The sequence below is a fragment of the Gadus chalcogrammus genome, chromosome 1, assembly GCF_026213295.1.
Source record: "Gadus chalcogrammus isolate NIFS_2021 chromosome 1, NIFS_Gcha_1.0, whole genome shotgun sequence".
Lineage (NCBI taxonomy): Eukaryota > Metazoa > Chordata > Actinopteri > Gadiformes > Gadidae > Gadus > Gadus chalcogrammus.
Genome location: NC_079412.1, coordinates 25,535,299 through 25,552,236, shown reverse-complemented (window position 1 = coordinate 25,552,236; position 16,938 = coordinate 25,535,299). Strand labels below are relative to the sequence as shown.

Here is a 16,938-nt window from a genome sequence, read left to right as displayed (position 1 = left end):
AAGTACATTTGAAGTTTAAGAGCATAAAGGTGATCACACATTCTCCCACACACACACACACACACACGCACGCACACAAACACACACACACACACACACGAGAAATATTCTCCAAAAGTACCTAGCAATATTTCATAATCATAAACTGATTACACTGTTACAACAACAGAGTCTAACGAGATGAACTCCACTGGAGTAAGCAATCGCTTCACACTAAAAGCTCCCGACGATACGCAAGAAAGCTCTCCACTTCACAATAAAAGCACCAGTTCTTCGATGCCAGTAAGAAGCATCACAATTTCGGCTCAAAGCAGGAGCACCTTCCAGAAAATTTAAAAGTCAGCCTTAAACTTTTAACAACAATAATTGCTACTTGGTTCCATCAATGTGATGATAACGCGATGAAGATTCATCTCAAGGGGGGTTTCAAACGCAGATCTCCTCCACCACGAAGAGAGACCATTATTGATCTTGTGGGTCTGGTTCTACTGCTGTAGAGCGTCTCTACTACCAGGGCCTCCAGACCAGAGACTTGCTGCTGCCTGTGGGTCTGAGCGTCAGGGTGGAGGAGATGCTGGAGGACATGATGGAGGAGGAGGAGGAGGAGGTGAAGTCTCTCTGGGCCAGGAGGAGAAGCTCCCCCTGATGTTCTTGGTGCCGGAGACCATGGAGAGACGAGGAGGGAGAAGGAGGAGGAGGAGGAGCGGCAGAGACGGAGGTCTCTCTACTGGGTCCCACAGAGGAGAGCAGGTCCAGGCCTCCGGGCGTGTGCATGAGCTGCCTTCTCAGGAAGCAGACGGTCATCTCCAGGACGTCAGCCTTCTCCAGCTTGGCGTTGGGCTCCTGTTGGTGGAGCTCCGTCTCCAGGAGGAGCTTGAGCTGATCGATGCAGGTGTTGATGCGGTCCCGTCGCATCTTCTCCACTCTGGGCTTCCTCAACTGCTGAGAGGGAGACGAGATGAAGGTCAGTTTCGATTTCTTTAAACAACAGCCTGAAGAGCGTCTATATTTCTTATGCAACCACTCTTTTCCGAAATGAAATGTTCGTTCAAAACCGGACACAATCTTTGACTGGGTGACAGCAGCGGTACGACAGCAGCGATTTTTATTTATTTTTTTAAAGCGCCGAGATTTGTGTGGTGGCCGCACACAAAAAAGTAAGCATTCTTATTTCCACCGGACTCCCAAGCTGCTTACTACTGTTTACTAACGCGGAGAAATGAGTCAATCAAGGGTACAACCGAACGCCAGTACTTACTCGGAGGTTGTCTTTCTCAGGGAAGCCGCTGTGGTGTACAGAGGTGTAGCTGAAGTGCGGAGACATGGTGGTGTTGTGTTGTTGCTGTCGGCAGCGCAGAGCTCTGATCCCAGGGCGGAGTCCAGCCTCCTCTCTTTATAGGGTCTCATTAGCATAACATAGCCCCGAGGTAGGCCGTGGTGGTTGTTTGGCTGGGGTTCCCACACTCCGAGACGCCCCCCGCAACAATGGCTGACACATCAATAACTCAGGGCAGTCCGGTGCCGAGCCCTGGTTCCCATGAAACCAGAGAGCAGGTAATCGATACATTATATGCAGGGCAGCATTGATTCTTATCACGTGAGGTAGGATTGGATCAATTGAAATGTAGGTCAAATTCAGACCTAGATCTTTCGATTGAAAAAAAGCAGAAGGGGCACGTTTTGATGACAGGAAACAGGGCAGTGTACGTGTGGTCTGGGGAAGTTTAGGCCAAATGTGTTACCCCAATAAAGCCATATCTTATTGGGAAGGAAGGTTTTCATGTCTGGTTCAAAGAAAACCATTCCCAAAATGTGATTTAGTCACCAGGCAAGAAGGCCAGATCCAGGGAACACAGAATATCACTGAAACTTCACGTTTCACCATTTTTAAATACACCGAAACAACAGAGCAAACTGCCACAATATACACCAAACGAAGTCGCCGTTCAAGCCACGTGCCGGTGGACCAGACGCTTGTGAAGTCGGGAGGATCAAAGGCGGCGGAGGACGGCAGGTGTGAAAGCCGTAAAAGTGGCCCATGCGCGTGAGAAGAAGTAAAGACTTTATTACTTAAAATTTGTTGTAGTTATTCTCGTATGGCATCGGTCTCTCAGAATATTTTATCAGAAGCATCTTATTTCGTAGCCCAGGCTAGGGGATCGGTTTGACCATTCCTCAATGTATAAATTACGCATTATTAGCATACGTGAATTATTCTTTTAATTTTGGGAGATCATTTTTTAGTTGATCCCCCCCCCCCTTCCTCATGAAGTGTTTGTCTGCAGAAGTGTGTCAAAAAGCACAAGCAGGGAGCTGGGGCGTACAGCGCGTGCGCGCGTCCGGTCGTGAAGCAGTGCAGAAAGTCGCGCGCCCTCCGTCCACATTCCGGTCACACTCTGCGCAGACGAGTGTCCACGCCAAACGACAGGCGGCTCATTGTACCATTGTGTTATTACCCCGGCAATAATGGGAGCTCTCTCCGCTAAATGGCCGTGGACTGTGGGAAAGTTCTGTCCGTTGGAAACCTGGCTGCGCTTTTATCGCCCATTTGGCTGTTGTCGTCATTCTCATTTCTTAATCCAATGAGCTGTAGCCTGCTAGCCTAGTGGTTTATTGGCTGTTCAAAACTGGACGGGTCGCAGACAGTGCTCGTTTAAAAAGCCACCAAAACCATAGTGAATGTAGACACACAGTGCAGGAGAGGTTATCCACTGCTTTAAATAAACATTGTGGGACAATGGGAATCACGAATAATAAACCAGTAAGAACCAGCGTGCTGTCATCAATCTGTTGCCGTCCTATATTCCATGGTTGTAAATCATTTTTACCCTAACCCTTTTATTAATATTCCTCTATTGAGCATGCGTCGTCAGGGTATTGTCAGGTCCTTTCTAATAAACGCGTCACACTGGCAATAGGCTGAAAGCCGTTTGAGCCACGTGCGGCATGCAGTGTTGGCGGCGTCAAAGCGCACCTCCCAGATGTGAAAAGCCAGACGTGTGAGTACAGCAGTCTACCGACTTTCCCACCAGACACACACGCACGCACGCGCACACGTAAACACACACACACACACACACACACACACACACACACACACACACACACACACACACACACACACACACACACACACACATACACACACACGCACACACACACACACACACACACTCACTGTCAGTGTGTGTAAAGGAGCTACCGAAAGCCGCTCCCTTCGTGCTCCCGGGAGAATGTTAATTGATCCATTGTCGAGGGACAAACAGAGTCGGACCATCTGGGGGGGTTGCGTAAACTGAAGGAAGAGCCAGGCTCTCAGCCGGCTCTCTCAGTGTCAAGAAAACACTATGTAAATAATGTACGTAGGGCCTCACTCTTGAAATGCATCTTCAATTGGCTATACCTTGATAGGAAGCATAATATCACGTCTAACGAAGAGACTAAAGCATGGACATGAGGCGAATCGCACAAGCACCGACGTCCCTGCTCTTGTTCATTTCTGGGTCAGCCGGGATAAAGACAGCTTATTTCTGCTGTAGATAACTTTGGATTGTTCTAATGCAGTTGTTAATTGTCAAGTGAACAACTTTTCTTCATTGACTTTAGTCTTTTAACAAATAAAAAAACAAAAAACCAACAGGTGCATCTGCATGTCAAAACACCATCGCTTCCAACTTGGCCACCGTATCCTCTTCATCAAGTTACTCTGCTTCACTGTTTTGCAATCTGTGTGTGCGTGTGCGTGTGCGTGTGTGTGCGTGCGTGCGTGTGTGTGTGAGTTTTTGAGTGAGTGAGAGTGTGTGTTTGGATGTGGATGTGTCTGTGTGTGAGATCCCGAAGACATCTAGCAATGTGTGTGCATAATTTTGTGTGTTTGTGGGAGTTTGTGTGTGTGTGTGTGTGTGTGTGTGTGTGTGTGTGTGTGTGTGTGTGTGTGTGTGTGTGTGTGTGTGTGTGTGTGTGTGTGTGAATACATGTGTGTTTATGTTTATATGTATGTGGTTGTGGGTGTTTATGTGCGTGTGTCCGTCTGTCTGTTTGTGTTTTGTGTGTGTGTTTGTGTATCTGTGTATGTTTCTGTATTTGTGTGTGTGTGTGTGTGTGCGTGTGTGTGTGTGTGTGTGTGTGTGTGTGTGCGTGTGAGAGAAAGTGAGTCACCCATCCATCAAGGGATTTGAAGCGGTGCCATGGTCATTCAACTAGTGGCCCCCGGGAACCTGTAGCGGCCCCCAGCCACAGGCTGGTCTGGGGGAGTGGGGTTGGTGGTGGTGGTGGTGGTGGTGGTGATGGTGGTTGGGATAGTGGTGGTAGTGGGGGTGGTGGTGGTGGCGGTGGGGGCAGTCTCCCAGCCTCTCTGTGAGAGTCTCATCTCTGCTTTCCCACACTCTGCCGTCTATTCAGCGCCTCCCCCCCCTGAAACCGTAGACAATGGAAGTGTGTCTTGTTACACAGCCGCATTAGCGACGGTGTTTGATCTCTCCTCGTCGGCCACGGGGTGGGGTGCGTTGGGGTGCAGTGGGAGGGGGGGGGGGGGGGGGGGAGGAGGGGGAGTGGTCTGTTTCCCTAGTTAGACCATCTGTCCTGTCCTGGACCAGACCCTGAGAAAAAACTCTCTCTCAGGGCTATAACTTCTGCAAGCAATGGGGGAAGACTTCAGTAACACTTGGGGGAGGATGAGGGGGGGGGGGGGGTACAATATACTGGGCAGAAGACTGTGTGTCTGTGTGGGCAGCCCCCTCCCCCCCACACACACACACACACACACACACACACACACACACACACACACACACGCACATCCAACCGTCCTGTATGTGTGTATTTTAAACACAAACAACCTGCATCGAGTTCATGGATTTCAAATTGTAGACGTCATCACGCTATTCATACTAAGAATCTAATTTATAGATTCAGAATGACATACTTTATATACTATAGATATGATATACTATGAATCATATTTACTATGATGGGTGTGATGGTGGGATGAACATTCAATTGGATCTCAATTTACATCAATAAATATCATAGTATTATTTAACAGAATATTTAACAGAACATCGGTTATATTCAATAACAGTTGAATATAACCTATGTCAACTGTTATTTCACCAGGCCCAGGTGCTATGCATTTAATATGTTCAAGGCACATCTATAAGTACCACCCCTATAATACTGTCTTAGCACCCTTTTTTGTAGAATGTTAACAGGTAAAAAAAAGATGAGTACATGAGTAGGCCTATTAGTTACTACATTCATTATTGTTATCTAGATAAACTTAGAAATATAATTTTCATGTCCGCTGATAGGACACTTGTTGGACATCATGGTTTATTCACACTGTATGACAATGTTAGCGTTCAATCCTATCTTACTTTGACTAATGGCCACCTGTGTTGTAAATAAGGGCTAACTGTTCAGTAAGTTTGAAAGTCTGACATATTGTCCTAAACTGAACCGGTTTGGTATAGTGTTTAGGTGGTCACACCACAACTACGTCTGTCATCATTGGTGGTAAACTACTACATATTAGTGTTTACTAAGTTATTGTGGTTTTGGATTGTTTGCTTACATAATTTAGATTCAAGAGAGAAAGAGCAACAGACACATGTGTAGCATTTGACAAACTTCACATGAAGTTTTCAATTTATTTTCACGTCTTCTCAAAGAAGAAATAAAGTGTTCATCTTCACAGAGATTTAAGTTGGCAGCACACAAATGTCTCCTTTACAAAAGGTATCCACTTGAAGAAAAGGTACATTATCAACAGTAAACATTGCTATTAATAATATCAATTGATACAGAATCCAACCACAAAATGGTTTACACAATAAGTCAGTTCATCACAATCATAACATGATTTACATCGATGAGAGATCCATTGGATCAATTTAGGGTTTTAAAGTAACATTCCATGATACACGGTATCAAATACGGCGTTTGGGAAAGTCAAACTGTCGTGGTAAAACACCCTCCAAATAGAGGGTGTGTACGACACATACACATGGTGTACATATACTAACGGTTCAATCCCTCCGAAGGGATCACTCCCAGCGCAAAATCATGTCTCCCCCTCAACGGAAGTACCTCAGCGACGTAGAAACGTGTCGCTACTTTTACAAAAGATAACAACGCAAGATGCGTGCGTCGCTCTTTCAAACTTGTGGTCTATGACCTCCATAGACGTGGGTCTGGCTCGGATGGCGTTCAGTCTCTTGGAATCGCTTGCTCCGTTACCAGGGCCGCCACAGCGGAGCCTGTTCGCCCTCCTTCATGGTGGAGCCGGTGTGGTGGAGCGGGGAGCCGGGTGGGGAGACGGAGGCGACCTCGGGGGCCTTGCCGGAGGCCTGCAGGCCCAGGAAGTGGTTCAGCAGGGGCCCGCTGGAGCGGCTCTTGGACAGGAAGGTGACGGCCTCCTGAACGCAGTGGGCGTAGCCTTCGCCGCGGCCCTCGGGCTGCTGGTGGGCGCTCTCATCGGCCCGCCAGATCTTCAGGTAGGACACCGCCATCTCCAGGATGTCTGCCTTCTCCTGCTTGGAGTCGGGCTGCTGGCGGACAAACTCCTGGCCCAGCAGGGACTTGAGCTGCTCGATGCTGGTGTTGATGCGGTCGCGGCGCAGCTTCTCAACCATCGGTTTCCTCAGCTATAGAGAAAGAGAGCGGAGAGGGAAGAACCGTTAGATGAGCTGAACGACGTTGAACCCCTTCACGAGAGCATGCATATAATCTGAAAGCTGGAATTGGTACAAGAGGAACACCGAGTGGTGTGTGGTCTTAGAGCTTACCTTGTGAGAAGATGTGAGGTGTTCCTTGGAGTGGTGAACGTTTCCATTGGTAGTGGCAGTAGTAGGAGCCATGGCTGTCCTAAGAGAGATGAGTCTCGGTGAGAGAGTGGGAGTAGGAGTAGGAGCTGTAGAGAGCCAAGCGCTAGCTGGTCTGTTCTGGTCTCTTCCCTGCCCCTGGACCCTCTATTTATACTCCCCCAATCTCCATGTGAATGCGTGGGTCTCGGACCGGTTGCACTTTCTCATAGGTCCATCGGCCAATCAGAGGGCTCCCGGGAAGGGCTTTGATGACCGCCACATGCTCAATGAAGTGTTTATTGCCGCGGGGACAATAGAGTGTGTCTCGGGGGAGCAGGTGGAGGAATAGCCTGGCTGGAGAAAGAAGGGAGTGTGGGAGAGTGTGTGTGGAGCCGGGAGGGTGGGAGGGAGGGTGGGAGGGAGGGAGGGGGCTGACCCCAGTGCTTGTGGGGATGTGGGAAGCGGGTGACCCGGGAGAGAAGCATGCCGCCGTCTCTTGTCATCTCTTGTCGCACGTCGTAATCGAGCACAAAGTGGTGGTGGTGGTGGTGGTGGTGGCAGCCGCGTGTGTGAAGGGGTGTGCTGGTCAGAGCGGGTGTGCTGGATGCTCCACCATGCTGGGCCACGAGACTGGGCTCTGCTGAAGGGATGTTCACTTCAAAACACTCGGGACAGCTTCCAGCACCGGAGCCCCCCTCAGTGGGATTCTCAGGAATACCGTTTCCTTACTGTACCGACACAATATATTTTTTCACTTTCTTATGATAAATGTACTGATTTTAAGTCGCTTTTGATAAAGTGTCTGCTAAATGCCCTGAATGAAAATTTAAATGTAAAATCATCCCCAATTCCCCAGAAGGGGAAAGATACGAAAACTACGTTCATTTGTCCCACTGTCATTTAACACCCATGTACTAGACCTCCAGAACATTGTTTCATAATGAAAGACAATATCTGGAAAAAAAGAAAACGATCTGAAGCTTGGGGGTTGAAAGGTGAAGGTATCGCATGGGTTTTTTGAGATGTCAAATTCATAGTTTGTTTTTGTTTGTTTTATTTTTTTGTGGTGTCTGAATTGAATCGACCAAAGTCCCAACCGCAGTACATAGTTACAGCATTTATGACCCCGGCTCCATTACAGAGAGGGTTTAATGTGGTGTGTGTGTGTGAAGTGTGTGTGTCTGGAAGTGTGTGTGTGGGACCCCAAGTCGCCACACGCTCTCAGCACGTTCTCAAACCATAAAACACACCTCACACACTCCTACACACTCACACACTTCCTCCTCTTCCTCCCACTGCACACACACACACCCCCCACCACTCCCCAGCCCCCCCTCTCCACACACATTGTGTTACCACACAGATGGGCACATACACACACACAGATACATAGTCACACTGAAACTGCATTTCTAATAAATATGAAGACAACTTTTTTGTCTTTATCAACGTGTATGTACATGTGCATAGACAGACAGACACTGCACACACACACACACACACACACACACACACACACACACACACACACACACACACACACACACACACACACACACACACACACACACACACACACCCCAGCTGCGTGCCTCTGGTCGCACGCCCCTCCTGCCTCTCTGGAACGTGAGAGCGCTGACGGTCCCGGGCTTCCCACACTCCAGCATTATTGACACACACACACACACACACACACACACACAGGAAAACTGACGCTCACACACACAAACACAAAGGAAGTGTGCCCTGGCCAACAAAGACCAAGTGACCGACTTGCTGCCCAGCCTCACCCCCACCCCACCGTCTCCTTTACACACTCTCTCTCACCCTCTCTTTCTCCCACACACACCCACCTCTCTCTCTCTCCTGTTTCCCAGCCATGGTGCTGGTGGTGGTGGAGGCGGCGGTGGTAGTGGTGGGGGGGGGGTGCAGAGGAGCCAGCCCAGCTCCAGGGTGCACCATCTGGAGCGGCCGCGTGCTATTGTGGTCCTCGCCATGGAGACACCCCCCCCGTGAGAACCAGGGCTGCGCCGGGAACAGACACCCGAGCAAATCCGGGGAGAGAAAAGAAGTCAAGAGAATGACACACACACACACACACACACAAGAAGTTTGTTGACACACACAACGTTGATTAGGCCTTCAGCAGACGCTGATTGAAAGTGACTCAAGTGATTCACTGAGGTGGGCCGACATCATGCCATTCCATAGCAGGTAGGGGGTCTGAAGGCATTGCAACAGGACACCTACACGCTGTCTCCGGGGTTCGAACCCGGAACCTCTAGGCCGGGCTAGTCATACACCCTCTAGTAGCCACTGAACGTCGCATTTAATAAATATATCATTTATTCCAGAGATCTGCCCATGCTCGGTTCAAAAGCCTTAAGCAAGACAGCACCAGCTCTATAGAGCTGGTCAAGATCTGCATGTTTAACTTAAAAAGGTGCAGTCTGGATCAGATCTCTAATGCATGCAGATCCCTACGTCTGAGCGTGTGAAGACATGTGGAGCTCCTTGCAGGCAGATGCTTCTACTCTGCGTTCCCACTGCATATCACTCCCTTCAGAAAGTCCTACAGACATATTTCACCCAGTCATCCCACGTAGGCTGAGTGACAGCCCGGTGTGTGTGTGTGTGTGTGTGTGTGTGGGGGGGGGGGGGTCCTTACTCCCTTCCCATCCGTTTGTTTGCACTGGTGTGTGCCCATGCGTTCCATTAATTCTATTCACGCACATCCTATTGTCACAGCTCTGGCCCGTGGTTGGCTAATATGGTGAGAACCAGAATCACATTAAAGCTGTTATAAGTAGACAGGGGAAACTGATACCCAGTGTAATCACAACACTCCACACTTTGTGTTTACCACACACACGCACACATAGACGTCGGATAACTGGACTGCAACAGTCATCATGAGGGATCAACAAACAAGGTAACTTCAAACCAGGTCAACTATGTGATTCATCAGCAATAGCCTTTAAGACGATCCGATTTTTTTTTTGTAATTGTTTAGTGTTTGTGTTCCAACTCTAGTGTTGAACTCTGTCAAATTTTACTTTCCCAGTCATGTCTTACATAATTTTTATTTCCTCAAATAGTAAGTTTGAATGTAAGTAGTTCGGAAATACATTTTACGCAATAAAGTAGGATTGTATTAGGAATAGGCCTCATTAAGTACTTCCCAATGTAGCTTTAACGCTGCACTAGGACGATTCTGAATATTAATCGGTCATTGTGATGTCTCTTCAGCATGTGCAAGATGATGAGTTTGGAGAGGAAGTGCAGCGATGGCGCCGGAAAGCTCCGCGCGGCCCTGGAGACTCAGCTCCTCCATAGCGACCTCTCTGGCGCCGACGTGTGGGACAAGACGGTGTCGTTCTTCGCCGTGAAGAAAGCCCTGCTGCTCTCCCCCGGCGGCTACAGCAGATCGTCCAGAGACGCCATCCGCTTCTTCCCGAAAGCCGCGGAGGACGTGGCCCCGCTCTGCTGCCAGTAGTGACGGAGTGGACAGACGGTCGAGGGGGAACGAGCTGATGAAGCAGGGAATACCCAGCACCATTTTTTTTTTGTTTTAAAGATTGGCTTTCACATTGAAAGAAATGGGTTTTTTAAGCAAATTATTATTTATGTCTAATGTTTAGAATTATCTGTATGTTTTTTTTTTAAATGATTTTTGATGGGTTTATAAAAAGGGCTTTGTTAAATGGGTAGATTTTTTTTTTTTTTATTCAATGGACCATTAACACTGTGATTTGGTCCATAAATAGACCATGCACATCGTGCCTTAATCGAATATCAGTCCGCTACACATAAGTTAGGATACTTTATCATATATTCACGCCTCATAGGATGAAACAAAACGGCAGAAAATAAAAGCGAGCCGGTTGTTCAATAGGATCGAGAGGTGCGAGTGATGGTGAAGACTGCTTAGGGTTTTTGGGGGGAATATTTGTGTGAAGTAAGCATAAGGGTCCCCATGGATTCCTCTGAGTTTGTGTGGAAAATAAGCCATATTGCCTTATTGAGGAAGTGTACTTCCTTCTGTATATGCATTCATCGTTGTATGAATGTCAGGAATCCTGTGTAATTTTACGTTTGCGTGAAAGAAAGTGTTTTTCCTTTTTGGAGTAGGCCTTACGTTTTTCATATTTTCAAAATGTTGTAGGCCTACCACACGAGTTGGAAAATTGAAAAAAAAAAATATTGATTGTTAAATTCGTAAAACTAGATTTGTTGTGTTTTGTCATTATGATTTTCTTTCCATTTAAAAAAAATGTGGCATTCACTGTTTGACAGCTTTGTGCTGGTTCAACGTTTCTGTGCCTGGTTGGCGAGCTGTCATGAAGTTATTCAGGTGTTGTAATTGTTTAAAAAATAAATTGTACATTTAGTTCGTGTTAATACGGCAACAATGTTCTGAAAACTTTATATCCTTCGGAAACGGAGTTGCCACTATGGTCTGAGTAATACTGCCCTCTAGGGGTATAACGTAAATGGTGCAAACAAAATCATATATTCCCATTCACCATTGCAAATTAGTATAGAACCTCTCAGTTAATTTTGGATGGCCGAGGGCCATTATCAACGGACCAAAGCCTCTGGACCCAATGAATAGACATACAACCAATATGGGCAACAAAACGTGAGACACAACAATGCCAACCAGTCCCATTTTAGACGGACCCGTGCCAGGTCTGCTCGAAATCTGTCTGAACAGGAGACCTGACGCATAGGCCAGAGTAAATAAAACATGAGCTTGCAGATCGGTGATGCAACTATCGCAAGCCTAATACACTCGCCACCCATTACACCGTAAACACGCAAAAGGTCACTTTGCCCGGCAGGAAGAAGAGGTTACAGCGTCAGGACAGCGGATAGTTATTACGACTTTATTAATCATAGGCTAGATCCAAAAAGCACACATTCAGCGACAGTTGGACATTATAGCAGCGGGAAATAGGCAAATGAACAAGAAACTGGCTGAACTCCACACCATGCATTCGGACATGTACAGGGACGCCACTTTGTAACCGGCGTCTAAAGAGTTTATTTTTCGCTGACGGTGCAAACTCAGCGGCACTTTGCTTATGAGGAACCTGCTCTGGGTGGTGTGGTGGGGGGCTGACAGGAGTGTCACCATGGTAGTAGATCCATTAGTATAAAATGCGATTAGCAGAGTGATCGAGACAGTGGGCCGTCGTTGGAATATTCAAACTAAACAATAAAAGGAAAAGAACGCAGGTCCATTTATTCTTCATTTTAGTCAGGTCAGATGTTTCATCGCACGAGATGGAATCGTTCACAAGCTCCTCCGTCACCAAAAGATGGCTTCTTCGCAACAAAAAGAATAGAGAAAACAAAAAAATTTAAACCCCTCTTTTATTCATCTTTCGCTCCATTCGCTTCTGCGATCGATAAAAGACACGTTACACATGCACTCAAGCAAAACGTTACTCATCTGCCAATCATTCACATTCCAGTTAGAACCTACATAAAGACCAACTGCAAAACAAAATAAAACGAAAACTTCGATCACAGCCGCGTGACGCGTCACCATTAAAAAGAAAAAACAAAACAGAACCAAAACCAAAAACAAACTTCTACAAACCAAACAAAAAAATGGTTAAAACAAATGCCACTCTCTAAATATGTGGTCAAATCGCCAAGCAATGGTCTTTTTTTTCCTTTTTTAAGTTACCGTAAAGATTGCACCCGAAAACAACGACGAACGCACTGAAATACAACGTGTGGTAATCCAATGCCCAGAGTATGTTGTGAACATGAGTGCTTACATTTTCCATCCGGGGCCAGAACTGCGGAAAGTGCCGTAATAGTCACCATATGGTGACCGTTTATGAACAGCGAGTAGTGAAGAAAACAGAAATAAGGCCAGAATATGCCAGAGACCTGCGATTCAAGTCTCTTCTTTGCTTACATTAAATAATGTTTTTATGGATTATCTCACAGAGAAAGAAAGGAAATCTGCCCGCATCATGTTCACAACATCCAGACTGACGGGCCATGGTGGCCATGTGGGGGGGGGGGGGGGGGCTCGGGCCCCTGATCTGTGTTACGGTTTAGTATCGCGTTAGACTTCAAGGTTGCCATAGATGGATGAATTTCATAGTTCTACACATAGTTTCTGCTTTAAATTAATCAGCAGGGGTCAACAGAGTGAGAGAAGCACAGTATTTGTGTCCGTGTGTGTGTGTGTGTGTGTGTGTGTGTGTGTGTGTGTGTGTGTGTGTGTGTGTGTGTGTGTGTGTGTGTGTGTGTGTGTGTGTGTGTGTGTGTGTGTGTGTCTGAGTCAGAGCTGTCCTCGGGTGTCATTAGTAAAGTTGGTGTGAGACTAGTCGGGTGGTGGGTGGGTGGGTGCTGTTCAGGGCACAGAGTTCAACAGATCCTGCAGGAAGAGATCCGGTTCCGGGATGTCCGTGAGCAGACCTGGAAGAGAGAAAGCGGAGTCACAACACCGCAGGACGTATCGTCACCATCACAACCATATACGGGCAGTCCCAATTTAACATGGACGTCTTAAACAGCTAACCAAGGTAAGTCCAACAAGTGTGAGTGAGCGAGGGAGTGTGTGAGTGGGACCACTGACCTACGACGTCCAGGAATTCGGAGAAGGACTCTGCGGGCATGAGTTCGTCCTGGAAGGTTCGGAGCACGCGGTCGGAGGCCTCGTAGATGGGCATGTCGTTGTGACGCACGTACTCGGCCAGGGAGAAGGACCAGCCGCCCTCTGTGTTGCTGGTGGGTACCTTCTGCACGGCCGCCGGGAAACCAAGGGTACGGAGCCAACGGAGCGGAGCCAAGGGAGCGCCAGGAGCCAATGGAGGACCAGGAACCAACAGATGGGATCGAGGGAATGGAGCCCATTGAAAACCAGAGGCCAATGGAATGGAGCCAAAGGAAAAGCAGGAGCCAATGGAATGGAGCCAACACATGGAGAACAATGGTCAGTGTCATGCTCCATCCGTACCTCAGCCATGCGTTAGCTTTAATCGAATACAGATGCAGTGAATGCAGATGCAGGTCAGCCGGTCAGAGTGAGGCGTCCCTACTCGAGGATGCTGGGTATGGAACCCAGCCCCTTCCGGGTGGGAGTTCCACACCCATGTCGCTACACTAGAACTGAACGTGAACCACGTTCTGAACAAAATGCATCCAGGATCGGTTCATGAAGGATAGCATCCTAAGACCCCTATGCTACACATGAATCTCCATATGGACCTACCCTGAACATGTCGTAGACCAGGTCCACCAGACCCCAGAAGAGGACAGGAGAGCGGTACACGGCGTACTCCTTTGGTGATTTATCTGAGAGTCTGACAGGGGAGACGTCAGGAGCACACAGGTCAGCAGAAAGCATGTGGAATACATCCTCATCATTAATGTCACAGGACGAAGTGTTAAACATTAGAAACACAAAGGAGCGTTTATAATTGATAAGCCTCCTCGTCCTTCAGGTTCTCCTACTTGGTGGTGGGGGCGGGGGACAGCTTGCGGGAGTGCGCGGCGATCAGGAGCCGGCGCAGGAAGTGGAGGCGGCAGGACCTCCAGCGCTCGGGGGGCAGCACGTGCATGGCCAGGATGCAGAAGTAGTGCGGGCCGTCCACCTCGTAGGAGCTCTCCACCCACTTCTCACACGGCTGCTCCTGGAAGCTCTGCAGGTTCTTCTCCTCCCGCGACGTGGCCCTCGTGCTGTTGGTGGGGGGGGGAGGTGACTGTTTAGACGTCATCTCGTGGTGTTGTTGGGGGGGCTGACTGTTTAGACGGGTCTCGTGGTGTTGGGGTGGGGGGGCCGACTGTTTAGACGAGTCTCGTGGTGTTGTTGGGGTGGATGACTGTTTAGACGGTGTCTCGTGTTGTTGGGGTGGGGGGGCCGACTGTTTAGACGGGTCTCGTGGTGTTGTTGGGGGGGCTGACTGTTTAGACGGGTCTCGTGGTGTTGTTGGGTGGGGGGGTGACTGTTTAGACGATGTCTCGTGGTGTTGTTGGGGGGGCCGACTGTTTAGACGGGTCTCGTGGTGTTGTTGGGTGGGGGGGTGACTGTTTAGACGTGTCTCGTGGTGTTGTTGGGTGGGGGGCTGACTGTTTAGACGGGTCTCGTGGTGTTGTTGGGTGGGGGGCTGACTGTTTAGACGGTGTCTCGAGGTGTTGGGGTGGGGGGGCTGACTGTTTAGAAGGTGCCTCGTGGTGTCGTGTTGCCTAGCTGGGCGTGTCGTTAGGTAGGGCTAAACAATTTGAGGAAATAATCGAATTGCGATGTAGTATGCGATTTCTCTTTTTAAAGTTCCTTATGTTCTGAATTATTCACTGAACAAGCAATAAATCATTCCTATCTACACAACATTGGAAGCACATCGATCACAGCTCTTTCCTTAAGGCCAGGTCTATGTGTTGTGATGAAAAATAGATGAAAATAAATAAATACGAATCTCCAGTGAGTAACATTGACTAATCCCCCGCTACATTAAGATGTCGGTTTTTATCCCATGGACCGATCAGCCCTGTGGTAAGGTGGGGGGCCACTCGGTACGTACGTGTTGAGGACGTAGAGCACCGTGTGGAGGATGTAGGGGATGAGGTGGATGTTGCTCTCGCGCCCGCCTCCGCCCGAGTCCACGCTGAAGGACTGCTCCGTGGCGAAGCGCAGGAACAGCAGCTTGGTGTCGTGGATGTTGAGCTGGTAGGTGGGCTCCCGCTGGCCCGTGCACTCCTGCAGGTACGTGTTGTGCCTGCGCCGCGGGGGAGAACAGGTTTACATGAGCCCGCCGTACGGGGACGGTGGGAGAAGCCCTAAACAGCGTCACCTACCAGCAACATTTGAATAATTGTTTTATGGGGACACTATTTTCCGTCAGAAGTTTACACCTTTTTTATTATTATTGCGTACGTTTATGGGGACATTATAGGGTATATCTGACTATTAAAAAGAGCAAGTTCATTAATCAAGAAGGAAACATGAGCATAATCCGCCATGGATAATAATCATATTACCACAAAGCTAACGAAATTGAACATCCACAACACAAGGCAGTACATGCCAATGAGCTGGATCAATTACAAAACCTGTGTGTGTGTGTGCGTGTGCGTGTGTGCGTAGGTGTGTGCGCGTGTGTGCGCGACTGCGCGTGTGTGTGATGGAGAGAGTTCTCACCTTGCTAAGCAGGTAGCGAAGGCCGACTCTGGTACCTGTGGGCCCCACACCGGGAGCAGCCCGTTACACCGGGTGTTGGCGTTCTGGAGCGCAGCGCTCTCCCACTCCTCTCTCCCACGGGCCAGCCTGCCAGAGCGGGGGGGAGGGTTAATCCAACGCCAACAACCACCGTCAAACAGAGGGCAAAAACCACATGCTCACCAAGGAAGAACATTTTGGTTGCAGCTGATTAAAATCACAAAATAACAATAACTTTATAGATGAAAGTAAGTAGTATCTAATCATTCTTGGTAACTGTGGTGTCAGCTGAACCAACTACTCCAGGGTATCGTGATTCATTCCTAATTTAGCGATTCGCCAAACCCTTTTCTTGGCAAAGTGACTTGCAGTGAATTTGGCCCCAGGTTAATGAGGCATCTTGCATTGTTGTAGTGGGCTCCTACCTGACGGCAGCCAGGTGACAGTCGTAGTGGACTATGTTAAAGTGGGCTCCTACCTGACCGCAGCCAGGTGACAGTCGTAGTGGACTATGTTAAAGTGCGACACGGTGCTGTAGCCCTGCTGTTTCCTGGGCTTATTCTCAAACTCCTCCAGGGTGACCCGCTTGGTGTGGGTGTAGATACCCAGCACCTTGGTAGACTGGGAGGGGGAGAGGGAGAGAGGGAGAGAGAGAGAGAAGGGGAGAGAGGGGGAGAGGGAGAGAGGGAGAGAGGGGTCAACACAGCAGCAGAGCCAAGGACGTCCAAACGATTTCTTTATTGGGCTGAATGTAATTTTAGAATAACTAAATTAAACTTAAAAAGATTACAACTGAACATAAAAATAAACCAACAATAGATCCCACTATATGAATTACAGAACAGGCAACATAAAGGTTTCTAGATACTCAAAGAAGACCTTAACACATTTAAAACCATACAAACGACGGGGCAGAAGGAAGGACGTAAGGGATGTTAAAGCAACACATCC

At 48.3% G+C, this 16,938-nt stretch overlaps 3 protein-coding genes across 3 annotated transcripts in view; all 3 read right to left on the bottom strand.

Annotated features, from left to right (window-relative positions):
- Positions 1-507: 507 nt before the first annotated feature.
- Positions 508-1,339, bottom strand: LOC130386956 (transcription factor HES-5-like). Its single transcript, XM_056595889.1, has 3 exons — positions 1,259-1,339; positions 659-942; positions 508-574 (listed from the first exon to the last, which is right to left on the bottom strand). The coding sequence occupies exons 1-3, from the start codon at positions 1,322-1,324 to the stop codon at positions 508-510; spliced, it is 417 nt and encodes a 138-aa protein (XP_056451864.1). The 5' UTR covers positions 1,325-1,339.
- A 4,282-nt stretch (positions 1,340-5,621) lies between these two features.
- LOC130388779 (transcription factor HES-5-like) lies at positions 5,622-6,857 on the bottom strand. The gene is made up of 2 exons (XM_056598303.1): positions 6,786-6,857; positions 5,622-6,644 (listed from the first exon to the last, which is right to left on the bottom strand). Exons 1-2 carry the CDS (start codon positions 6,855-6,857, stop codon positions 6,234-6,236), a joined length of 483 nt encoding a protein of 160 aa, XP_056454278.1. The 3' UTR covers positions 5,622-6,233.
- A 4,590-nt stretch (positions 6,858-11,447) lies between these two features.
- Positions 11,448-16,938, bottom strand: part of LOC130388811 (E3 ubiquitin-protein ligase UBR4-like) — a 56,434-nt gene continuing 50,943 nt past the window's right edge. Inside the window, 7 exon segments of the mRNA XM_056598356.1 lie at positions 11,448-13,247; positions 13,408-13,570; positions 14,044-14,134; positions 14,286-14,510; positions 15,353-15,547; positions 15,970-16,095; positions 16,466-16,608. Coding sequence (XP_056454331.1) covers positions 13,183-13,247; positions 13,408-13,570; positions 14,044-14,134; positions 14,286-14,510; positions 15,353-15,547; positions 15,970-16,095; positions 16,466-16,608 — 1,008 coding nt within the window. The 3' untranslated portion in view covers positions 11,448-13,182.